This window comes from Xenopus laevis, chromosome 8S (genome assembly GCF_017654675.1).
Source record: "Xenopus laevis strain J_2021 chromosome 8S, Xenopus_laevis_v10.1, whole genome shotgun sequence".
Taxonomy (NCBI): domain Eukaryota; kingdom Metazoa; phylum Chordata; class Amphibia; order Anura; family Pipidae; genus Xenopus; species Xenopus laevis.
The window spans coordinates 24,655,560-24,668,365 of NC_054386.1; the positions used below are offsets into that span (position 1 = coordinate 24,655,560).

General features: G+C 39.5%; 1 protein-coding gene across 1 annotated transcript in view; it reads left to right on the forward strand.

Annotated features, from left to right (window-relative positions):
* Positions 1 to 12,806, forward strand: part of sel1l.S (SEL1L adaptor subunit of ERAD E3 ubiquitin ligase S homeolog) — a 40,033-nt gene that overhangs the window by 19,873 nt on the left and 7,354 nt on the right. Inside the window, exons 11-20 of the mRNA XM_041574401.1 lie at positions 18 to 74; positions 454 to 522; positions 702 to 779; positions 2,023 to 2,085; positions 2,346 to 2,433; positions 6,552 to 6,700; positions 8,548 to 8,713; positions 8,823 to 8,897; positions 11,349 to 11,521; positions 12,603 to 12,731. Of these exons, the coding sequence (XP_041430335.1) occupies positions 18 to 74; positions 454 to 522; positions 702 to 779; positions 2,023 to 2,085; positions 2,346 to 2,433; positions 6,552 to 6,700; positions 8,548 to 8,713; positions 8,823 to 8,897; positions 11,349 to 11,521; positions 12,603 to 12,731 (1,047 nt within the window). The remainder of the gene's footprint in view (positions 1 to 17; positions 75 to 453; positions 523 to 701; positions 780 to 2,022; positions 2,086 to 2,345; positions 2,434 to 6,551; positions 6,701 to 8,547; positions 8,714 to 8,822; positions 8,898 to 11,348; positions 11,522 to 12,602; positions 12,732 to 12,806) is intronic.

Consider the following 12,806-nt stretch of genomic DNA (forward strand, 5'->3'; position numbering starts at 1 on the left):
CTTTTTACTGATTTTAGGTTGGTCTGGGACAGCTTCATCTGCACGGAGGGCGCGGTGTGGAACAAAATCATCAGGTATATTTTAAAGAGAAATATCAGCGCAGGTTAAAACATTACAGCATTGACTGTATTGGCCTTACTACCAGTCTGTAAAGTCTATTTTCTGGTTTTTTTTTTGACATATGCGATACCCTGTATCATCAAGCATTATCAAAAAGAATTATTGTAGCTGTTTGTGTTAAAGAAAAGCAGTACCCTGTAATAACTGTTAGGTGAAGTTGTGTTAAGATTTTTACTTCTATTCCCAATTTTTTATAGATAAGCTATGTTATTTTGCCTTAGTCAAATTTTGCTATTTTTGATGCTTTCATTGTAAGTCAGCCTTGAAGTATTTTGAAGCAGCAGCATTGCAGCAATTTACTTGTTCTGTTTTTCCTTTTTTTTTCTTTTTCAGAGGGCTTTTGAGTATTTTAATCAAGCAGCAAATGCAGGAAACTCCCATGCGATGGCTTTTCTAGGAAAGGTATGGAAATGGAAAAAGTAGCAGCCTTTAGTAACTGACTAAAAACTAAAGTGTCAATTCAAACTTGAAACACTTAAACTTGCATTAGTAATTATTAACTTGCGCCCTCATCTTCTGAACAGTTTTTTCTTTGAGGTAAGCAATATAATCGTACCTGTTTTCCTCTCTTTTGAGCTCAGATGTATTCTGAAGGAAGCGATTCGGTGACTCAGAGTAATGAAACCGCGCTTCAGTATTTTAGGAAAGCAGCAGATATGGTGAGTTCACAACTTGGAATAGTCTCTGACTCTTTAACGTCATAATTAATATATATTGTAACTAATTCTAGTGACGGCCTGTGGACATAAAAGTTCATTGTTCTTTGACTATTATTCTGTTATGGTATATGTAATCTTCCATTTTTATTTTAATATTAATAGAAAGCATAACTGACGCCATTCTCAGGAATTTGCACAATGTATTTAAAGGGGTGGTTCAGTTTTACGTCAACATGTAGTATGTTGTAGAATGGCAAATTCAAAGTACCTTTTCAATTGGCCTTTATTTTTCTAAAATAGTTTTTGAATTATGTGCCTTTACCATCTTCTGACCCATTCCAGCTTTCAAATGGGGTCACTGACCCCCATCTGTAAGGCTTCAAATGTATTGTTATTGCTATTTTTTATCACTCCTTTTTCTTCTCAGGCCTCTTCTATTCATATTCCAGTCTCTTATTCAAACCAGTGCATGGTTGCTAAAGTAATTTGGACCCTAGCAACCAGACTGCTAAAATTGCAAACTGGAGAGCTGCTGAATTAAAATCTGAATAATTAAAAAAACACAAATAATAAAAAATGAAAACCAATTGCAAATTGTCTCAGAATATCACTCTCTACATCTACTAAAAGTTAATTTTAAGGTGAACAACCCCTTTAAATCACCAAAGTGGGATTTATTCGCCAATGTTTCAGTCTCTAACTGGAACCGTCATCAGGGAAACTAAAAATGGGGAACGGAAATGTTAGAAACAGTGGGGAAAACATTGTAATAAATATACACAGTAACATAAATTAAATGACAAATTGCAGAAGTGAAACTTGCATTCTAAGTGCTGTATGTTAGTACAGGTATAGGATCCCTTATCCGGAAACCCGATATCCAGAAAGTTCCGAATTACGGAATGGCTGTCTCCCATAGACTCCATTTTATCCAAATAATCCAAATTTTTAAAAATGATTTCCTTTTTCTCTGTAATAATAAAACAGTAGCTTGTACTCGATCCCAACTAAGATATAATTAATCCTTATTGGAAGCAAAACCAGCCTATTGGGCTTATTTAATGTTTAAATGAATTTCTAGTAGACTTAAGGCATGAAGACCCAAATTACAGAAAGATCCGTTATCCGGAAAACCCCAGGTCCCGAGCATTCTGGATAACAGGTCCCATACCTGTAGTACAATACAGCAAAGTGTACTTTTTGAAGCTGAAAAGTGCCATGACCAAATTTACTTTTACTTTAGGGAAACCCTGTTGGCCAGAGTGGACTTGGCATGGCGTATCTATATGGAAGAGGGGTTCCTGTTGTAAGTAAAGAAATTGTAAATTGTATGCATTCATTATTCTTGTGTGCGCAGGACATATAGAATATATTCTTACTTTTTTTTTAAAAAAAAAAAAACATTTCTGTTCTTATTATATACATATTTAATTCTGCAAGTTTTATTGGCGTCGGCACACAAATTGTACAGGGACAAGTTCAGTTGTCTAAGTCTCATGTCAAATGAAAAAGTGTTTTGAAATCTTGTTATCCCCAGTAACTTTGATTTGCTAATTGTTTCTGCAGGACTTTGAGCTGGCTTTGAAATACTTCCAGAAAGCAGCTGAGCAAGGGTGGGTCGATGGACAGCTTCAGCTTGGATCAATGTATTACAGTAGGTGACTGAGATATGGTAGTAAGCCACATCTGATATGTTTTTTTTAATGCCTTTATAGATGTCAAATCTGCTTTCAGGTTATATATTAGTGATGCCCATGCCGAACAGGCAATACTTTTATGCTCCATTGCAAATTTGTACTCCTCTTATTAACCAGAGTCCCTTCCCAACAGTAAGATTGATATTACCTTCCCAAGTTCATAGTGAGTTTTGTTAAGTCCCAATAAGCTGAGCCTCAATAAGGATTTCATCAGAGAAGGAAGCTTAAAGTGATACTGACACTAAAAAAATATTATTCAAAATATTAAATGCATCCAACAAAATGCTGGCAGCGCAGGTAGACATATCCATGGGAGGCAGTAGGATTAATATCAATAAGTGGCTTTATTTAAACATACATAGTGGTACATAGAGAGTGGGAGTGCGAAGAACTTCAAAATATTAAAGTATATCAAAAGTTACCTATGGCTTATGTTGATCATTTTTCACTCATAGGGCTGCTTTTGTAAGTGTTACTTGAAGTTCCTGAACCTGACTGTTTTGCCAACCTGACTTTCCCTTCTAAACATTTCCGTTAAGGTGGCAATACACAGGCCGATAAAAGCTGCAGACAGACCGAGTCGGCAGCTTATTGGCCTATGTATGTGGCCCTCCGACGGGCTTCCCGAGCGATATCTTGCCGAAAGTCATCCAAATGTCGATCGGGCAGGACTAAAGCTGGCCATACATGAAGAGATCCGCTCGTCTGGCGACATCCGCAAATGATCGGATCTTTCACCGATATGTCCGCCAACAGCCTGGCTATATCGGGGTAATCCGAACGTTCTGCCCTAGGGCCGAACGATTGGATTACGAGGAGCAATGGCCTCCGACGTGTCGTTTGGCGGAAAAATTAAACCTTCCCGATCAATATTGGGGCCAGATATAGATCGGGAAGACCCGTCGGAAGCCCTGTACACGAGCAGTGCCGAATTTGTCTAAAACCACCTTAAAAATCCAGTCGGATTGTGTGTTCCGTGCATTATGGCCATACACAGAGAGATCCCAATATCGCCCACCTCAAGGTGGCAACATCTCCAGACAAGCGGATCTCTCTGTATGGCCAGCTTAAGAGTTTCTAATGCTAACAGGCTGCTGAAACTCAAATATGGCAGCCCCCTAATAGAGGAACATGGGGATCAGATAGGTAATGTAAAAGCATCTGTAAATACTTTTATGGCAACATTATAGATAGCATGCAAAGACAATATTATGATAGATGTAAAAAAAGGTTTAATTTCTGGTGTCAGTATCTCTTTAATTGATCAATCACAGAATACAGGAGCATTCGATAGCCTGGAGAGATCTCTCTCTAGCTGCCCGTTACAAGGTCTTCTATTGCTAATACCATATCATATTTTCTTTTTGTTGATTAATATTTGCTTACTCCATATACATCAGTATAAATAAGCAACTTTCATTACTTAATAACCCTTGTTATCTTAATTGTCTTTCTGTAAGCTCACGGTCATTAGGTTCCACTTTTTATTATTATCTGGTCACATAGCTAATTTCAGCACAAGCAAGTATAAATGTTATAATGGCTGATGGATATATATACCTTGTTGATATAGATGTACAGATAGGTTATAATAAAGCAATCATTGGACAGTTAGAATTTGGGAGGCATTAGGGAAACTAAGCTTTGACAGTTTATGTGAAGACCAGTTCCCTCCCCCAGCATTTATTGGATTACTTTGATCACATTTTATGTCATGGGTTATAAACATTTGATAAACGGTTATTGTTGTCCTTTTGCTTATTGTGCACAGAGTAGGGATGCACCGAATACACTATTTTGGATTCAGCTTAACCCCCGAATCCTTCACGAAGGATTTGGCTGAATACCGAACCCGAATCCTAATTTGCATATTAGGGGTGGGAAGGGGAAAACAGGATTTTTTGATACTCACCGTTAAATCCTTTTCTCTGTAGTCGATAGGGGGACACAGGGACTCTTGGGTTTAAGCTCCACCCTCCAGGAGGCAGGACACTATTAATAAAATTAAAATTAAGGGGGCGTGCCCATATAGTGGCTTAACCCCCACATGCTGTAGCATTCCTTCAGTTGGTACCAAAGAGACTGCTGAAAGATAAACTGTATCAATACTCAACTTGCAAAACGATTCCATAAGACCAAGTGGTCAACATTTCGCTCAGGGTTGGGAAGCCCTGTGTCCCCCTATCGACTACAGAGAAAAGGATTTAACGGTGAGTATCAAAAAATCCTGTTTTCTCTGTCGTCTAAAGGGGGACACAGGGACTCTTGGGGACTTAACAAAGCAGCCCCAGACAGCAGGGTGGGAGCGAATTCAGATAAGGTAAAGACACGTTACTGTACCACAGTGTGTAGTACTTTGCGGCCGAAAGCGGCTTCCGCTGATGAGAACGTGTCCCGTCTGTAGAATTTAGTGAATGTATGAACCGAAGACCAGGTGGCTGCTCTGCAGATCTGGTCCAAGGAGGCCGAGTTGCGCCAAGCCCAGGAAGCACCCAAGGATCGTGTGGAGTGAGCTCGAACATTTGTAGGAGGAGTTCTGCCCTTAGCTAGGTAGGCTTGTCTGATGGTTTCTCTGATCCAACGTGCGATGGTAGTCTTGGAAGCTGACAGGCCCCTCCGAGGCCCGGACGGAATGACAAAAAGGGCTTGAGAGCGCCGATATGATTTAGAACGGTCAAGGTACCAGCGAAGTGCTCTGACCACATCCAGACTGTGAAATCTCCGTTCCTTGTCATTCTTGGGTTCTGGACAGAGAGATGGAACCACAATCTCCTGGTTCACGTGAAACGATGACACGACCTTAGGCAGGAAGGAAGGCACAGTCCTCAGGACTGCCTTGTCCTTATGGAAAACCAGCAGAGACGGATCACAAGATAAGGCACCTATTTCCGATACCCTGCGAGCAGATGAAATGGCAACAAGGAAGGCAGTTTTCCAGGTAAGCCACTGTTCAGAGACGACTCCCAGAGGTTCGAAGGGAGGGTCAAGGAGAGCCTCCAAAACGAGGTTGAGATCCCATCCAGGGACTGGTGATCGATAAGGTGGAACGATATGTTGTACTCCCTGTAGGAAGGTGCGGACTGAATCGTCTAGGGCTAGACGAGACTGGAAAAGGACAGAGAGGGCAGATACTTGGACCTTCAAGGAACTGAGCTTCAGACCGAGTCGAAAACCTCGCTGTAGAAAGGATAAGATCCTGGGAATATTGCATTCATGGAAGGAAAACTTTGATTCCTCGCACCAGTTCCAGTAGCTGCGCCAAACCCTGTGGTAGGCTTTAGAAGACGTAGCTTTGAGTGACTTCAGCATAGTGGCAATCACATCGTCCGCTATACCCTTTCGTCTCCAGATGGCCGCCTCAACAGCCATCCCGTCAAAGCGAACAGTCCCGGATTGTGGTGTAATATGGGACCCTGCTGGAGAAGATCGCTCCTGGCTTGAAGCAGGACACTTTTAAAACTGAAGGAATGCTACAGCATGTGGGGTTAAGCCACTATATGGGCACGCCCCCTTAACTTTAATTTTATTAATAGTGTCCTGCCTCCTGGAGGGTGGAGCTTAAACCCAAGAGTCCCTGTGTCCCCCTTTAGACGACAGAGAAAACATTTTTAACTTCCTTGTTTTGTGACAAAAAGTCACACGATTTCCCTCTCCGCCCATAATTTGCAATTGCAAATTTGCATATGCAAATTAGGATTCGGTTCGGCCAGGCAGAAGGATTCAGCCGAATCCTGCTGAAAAAGGCCGTATCCCGAACCGAATCCTGGATTCGTTGCATCCCTAGCACAAAGTTTAATAAAGTCACAAGAGCACCAATTCAGCCACACAAGAGTTAAAGTATCTAATGATTATAGTAATTTCTGTTGCGGATTTGTCTGTTTCTCATGTGACAAATCCTATGTTTATATATGCAGTATTAAATATTGTCATCAAGAATATGTAACATCTTAAAACGTTTGTCGCTCAGAATTACTCAATGAGTTGTGAATACTTTTAACTGCAATAAACTATTTTAGTGAAACTTTTGTTGGTAGTGAAAGTGGAATTTAATTGTTGAACCCTGGTTGTTTTACAGATGGCATTGGCGTAAAGAAAGATTACAAACAAGCCCTGAAATATTTTAACCTGGCATCACAAGGAGGGCACATTTTGGCTTTCTACAACCTTGCCCAGATGCATGCGACTGGCACAGGAGTGATGAGATCTTGCCACACTGCTGTTGAGGTAGGTGCAAATCTTTTTTACATTGTTAAACAAAGTATGTGTTTTCTACTGGTAGTGTTCTTTAGAAGCAATATCAAACTAATAGTTTATAGGGGTGGTTCACCTTTGAACTAACGTATAATATTTTGTAGAATTGCCAATCCTAGGCAACTTTTCAATTGGTCTTCAATGTTTATTTTAGGGATGCACCGAATCCAGGATTCGGCCTTTTTCAGCAGGATTCGGCCGTATCCTTCTGCCCGGCCAATCCGAATCCTAATTTGCACATGCAAATTAGGTACGGGCAGGAAAGTTGCGTGACTTTTTGTCACAAAACAAGGAAGTACAAATGTTTTTCCCTTCCCACCCCTAATATGCATATGCAAATTAGGATTCTTTCCACTGACCCCATCTAAAAAAAAATGCTCTGTAAGGCTTCAAATGTATTGTTATTGTTACTTTTTGATTACTCCTCTTTCTATTCATATTCCAGTCTTATATTCAGATTAATGCATGGTTGCTAGGGTAATTTGCACCCAACATTTCAAGCTGGAGAGCTGCTAAATAACTCCAAAACCACAAATAATGAAAACCAATTGCAAATTGTCTCAGAGTATCTCTCTATACATCATACATGGGGGCACATTTACTTAGCTGGAGTGAAGGATTAGAAGGAAAAAAACTTTGAATTCCAAAGGTTTTTTTTGGCTACTTCGACCATCGAATTGGCTACTTCGACCTTCGACTACGACACAAAAGATTTGAACTAAAAATCGTTCAACTATTCGACCATTCGATAGTTGAAGTACTGTCTCTTTAAAAAAAACGTAGATTACCTACTTAGCCACCTAAAATCTACCGAGCACCAATGTTAGCCTATGGGGAAGGTCCCCATAAGCTTTCTAAGCTTTTTTTGATCAAAGGAAAAGCCTTCGATCGATGGATTAAAATCCTTTGAATCGTTCGATTCGAAGGATTTAATCGTTTGATTTTTTCTTCGATCGTTCGGTCGAAGCATTTGCGGTGAATCCTTCGACTTCGATATTCGAAGTCGAAGGATTTTACTTCGAGGGTCAAATATCGAGGGTTAATTAACCCTCCATATTCGACCAAAAGTAAATGTGCCCCTAACAGTAAACTCAAAAGGTGAATAACCCCTTTTAAGAATGATTTAGTGTTTAGCTGTACATTTAAGGGGAGCTGCCTCAGAATTTCAGCAGTTTAACCTCTTTTCGACTAAAACGTTATCTTGTGAGGCAGAAGGCCGGATTCTTTCTTGCAGTGTTGTATTTTTCTACTTGCCTGAAGATGTTTATAACAAAACCCAAAGATGACATTTTATTTTATTAAACAGCAGAGGAATTCTATAAGGTCTATGTCACATGAGCATTCGTGATTGCAGTGATTCTGTAGTTTTGCATACACTTCTACGAAAGCTCTGCCTATAGCAGACATTAGTACCGTCAAGCAGGAATTTATTTTACTGTAGAGTGTATCCAGTACAGTCATCTGTGTTCTACAGGTCTTAGTTTTTTCCCATCAGTTGTTTTGTGAAGCATTCAACTAGGGATGCACCGAATCCAGGATTCGGCCAAGATTCGGCCTTTTTTGCATATGAAAATTAGGGTTCGGTCGAATCTTTTGCGAAGGATTCGGGGGTTCGGCCGAATCCAAAAAAGTGGATTTGGTGCATCCCTACATTCAACCCCCGCCACTTACTAAGTAACTGCAGTTTACATGGTAGCAGATTATGTAAGGGCATTCAGAAATAAATACAAACTTTACACTTTAATTTACTCTAGGTGAGAATGCATTACGTTTTTTTCTTGCTTAACTAACAACATTTTCTTGATGCTCCCTTCATCTAGTTGTTTAAGAATGTGTGCGAGCGTGGGCGTTGGTCAGAGAGGCTTATGACTGCATATAACGGCTACAAGAATGGCAATGCCAATACAGCAGCAGTGCAGTACCTTCTTCTGGCTGAACAGGGATACGAGGTGGCCCAGAGCAATGCGGCTTTCATCCTAGACCAGAGTAAGAGAGTAGGATGTTGGGACATTCAAAATACTTTACACTTGTCCTGTGTCAGTGCCTTTGTGACTGAGAGAGATATTTCTAACTGTGACTGTCATATTTCCTGCAGAAGAAGCAGCTATATTTGGAGAGAATGAAACGTTTCCCAGAGCTCTTCTACACTGGAATCGGGCAGCCTCACAAGGTCAGCCTCCAATCCTACATTAAACGTTATAATTCTTTGTGTAGGTTAGCATGGTCTTCAATTCAAAATATAATAATGTAAAATCAGATATTATATAATTATAACTATAAATGTGAGGAGCTTAATAAAGTTCCAGTTCATTATGTGCATTAGTTGTAAGTACTGTAGATATTAGGCTATTGTGCAGATAATAAGGTTTGTTAAGTCTGCGGTATACACCTGTATAAAGAGGAAAAGAGCTTATCTTTCTTTAAACGCAAAAACGAGGCTTAATAATTATCCCTTAATTACAGCTACAAATAAAAAAAGGAAATGGTTACTTATTTACTGTAACTGCGGTTTCCTGGTCACTTTCAATGTCAACATTCACAGTTTGGTTAAGCTACACTGCAACCCATGGACAGGACCTCCCACTAATAGGTTAAAGGTTCTAATGCTCCTTCCCCGTATTCTCCATAAAAAGATGACCAAATAGGGTGGTCAATCCCTGGTGAATGCTGCCAAGGAAAGTGACCAGGAAACAGAAAGTATTTAGCAATTTCCATATTCCCTAGTCACCCATGGTCAGCATTCACCAGTGGGATCTCCCAAAGCTACAAAAGAGTGAGGGGCAATAATGTTTTTTGTTTTTATGGGATAGGGTATTTAGAATAATAGCAGTGTGTTTTAAAAAGTGAAAATCCTTATAATTTCAATATATATATATAACCCAAAATGCAATAAGGTCCTTACTCTCAGGACTTCTTAAAACACACACAGTGCAATAGTAGAAAGCACTCGCGGCACAGAATTTTCATAAAAAATCTCCATATCGACGCGTTTCGGTCCACATGGGACCGTCATCAGGATAGTGAACAGGAAGTGAAACACACTTTTTATACCCCTAACAACCAATCAGTGCAATATCCATTATTACACATGTGGTGCCAATGTTATTATCATACTTATTATTATTAAAGTGCACATATAGCCTTTGATATCACAAACATAACTAGTTAAAAAGACTCCTAAAAATCATCGGTGTATCATATAAAACACCCACTGAATCCGTATTGCAGCCCCTTAGAAGACGTTTTTTTTCTGTTACTTTGATAACCACAATGGAACTATAGCTCTCAATTTAGTCATAGCTCCCCATACCTTTAAAGTGAACCAGATCACCCAGTGTCACGCGCAATCAAAATTATTCCTTATGATTCAACCTATAGGTCCAATAAATATCCAAATATCCAAAACAATCCATGATTTTAAAATTCATCAGTGTGTGTTATACTCAATAGTAATTTCAATTAATCCCAAAGTTCCGCAATTCTTTTGCATTCCTTGGTTTTGCCTCAAAAACAGCATTTTTGATGTCACCCCACAAGTTTTCTATTGGATTAAGGTCCAGGGATTGGGCTGGTCACTCCATAACATCAATGTTGTTGGTCTGAAACCAAGATGTTGCTCATTTACTTGTGTGTTTGGGGTCAGTGTGTTGTTGAAACACCCATTTCAAGGGCATTTCCTCTTCGGCATAAGGCAACATGACCTCTGCTACTATTTTGATGTATTGAAACTGATCCATGATCCCTGGTATACGACACATAGACCCAACACCATAGTATGAGAAACATCCCCATATCATGATGCTTGTGCCACCTGCTTCACTGACTTGAGTTCTCTGTTTGGGGGTCGTCTGACAAACTGTCTGCATCCCCTAGATCCAAAACAAATGATCTTGCTTTCATCATTCCACAAAATGTTGTACCATTTCTCTGTAGAAATGGTGCTACAAGTCCTTGAGGACGGCTCAAGTGACTGGGCCGAAACGTTGAATAAACAATATTTTTTCTTACTCACCTAAGTCCTGTGTGTGCGGACCTTTTTTGAAACTTGCATACTATTGTTGTTTAGTTCCAGCACCGAGGCATCCATTTTGTGCTCTGAGTGCACCGACTCCACGCTGTATATATATATATAGATATATAGATATATATATCTATCTATCTATATATATATCTTTCATTAGATGAACATTGGGTCCATTTAGAATGAACTCTGGAAACCAGCAGTAAAAATAAATGGCAGATTTCTTTACATATGACTAGTTGCCATCTCAATCTATAAAACGATTAATTAATAACCTCAAGTTGTGGTATTTATAAAGGTGTGTACTTTGATTTACTCCATTATTGCCAGGTTACTTCAATCATGGTGTAACCCAGTCAAGTTGATGGGAAATTCAGGCGGCAATACAATTGCTTGATAAATACACCATCTTTACCCAATATTACTGGCATTCATGGGATTTGGGGGGTTTTGGTGTTTTTTTGTTTATGCACACATACATGTTCACCTGTGGGTATATAAATTTCAGTGCTCCACTATGTAGTAACAAAGACATGTATGAATTGCAAAACTTAGAAATCACCATTTTTAACATGACCTATCCACTTAATTCTCATTTAGGTTATACCCTTGCCAGGATTAAGTTAGGCGATTATCATTTCTATGGCTACGGAACTGATATTGACTACGAGACGGCATTTATTCATTACCGCCTGGCCTCTGAACAGCAACACAGCGCCCAAGCCATGTTCAACCTGGGATATATGCACGAGAAGGGCCTGGGAATCAAGCAGGTGATTGTTATCTCATTATGGAGTGCTGTAACTTGCTATGTGTTTCTAAAGAGCAGTATTTGTACTTCTGTGTTTATTAATCCATATGCAGATGCGGAATCAATTATGCGGAACCCGGTTGTCCAGAATACTCTGAATTACGGGAAGGCCATCACCTATAGACTCCATATTTTTTAATCCAATAATTCAAAATTTTAAAAATTGTTTCCTTGTAATAAGAAGACTGTACCTTGTAATTATTATAAACATGTATTTTTAGAGCGCAAACATATTGCGCAGCTAAGGTATTATTAATACTTATTTGGAGGCAAAACTATTCTTTTGGTTTAATATTTAAATAATTGTTTAGTAGACATAAGGTATGGAGATTTAAATTACAGATAGACCCTGGAAATCCCCAGGTTTAGAACATTAAGATAACCGACCCCATACCTGTGTTATACTGCAAAATATGAGCATCTGTTTAGAGCCTAAAATGGTGCTTTTGGGCATAAGAATGTTTGGCACAGTTTTAATGCTAATACACAAAAAGGTAAAGTTCACACATTTGAGATGTTTTGTTACTGCTTTTTGGATGCGTTGTAAACAAATATTGTGCAATAAGTAAATTGTGAGTTTAATAAAGCACTTTATATCAAAGCGATACCGACCCGTTCCTATAAAACTCATAGGAACGTGTCCGTATCAAAGAAATATTTTCCTCTAAAAGCTGCCCGTAAACCTTCATGAAGCCGACCCTCTGACACTGCTAATGGTTTTTCTGTGGTTGTTTCAGTGATGCTGGGCTCGGGCAGAGCGATCCTTCCTTCCTTCCTGTTTTCATTTGTAATCAGCCTATGGAAGGATCGCACCAGCCCAGCGTGACTGAAACAACCACAGAAGATAGTGTAGGAGCAATGTAGGAGGGTCTGCTTTGCGAAGGTTTGCGGGCCTGGGGGTCGGCACCTCCTCGATACAGACGCGTTCCTATGATTTTTATAGGCACATGTCAGTATCACTTTAATTGAATCGTCAACATATATGCTTTCCATGTGTTCTTAATTTTAGCAAAATCTGTTTGTTTTTTTTTTCCTTTTCACAGGACATCCATCTTGCTAAGCGTTTCTATGATATGGCTGCTGAAGCCAGTCCGGATGCTCAGGTGCCAGTGTTTCTAGCGCTGTGTAAACTTGGGATGCTTTATGCTCTCGAGTTTCTGCATGATATGAATGTAAGTACTCTAGGCATTAAAATCATTGATGCTTGCATATTTCTAATATAGAAACAAACTAACTGATGCTCATTG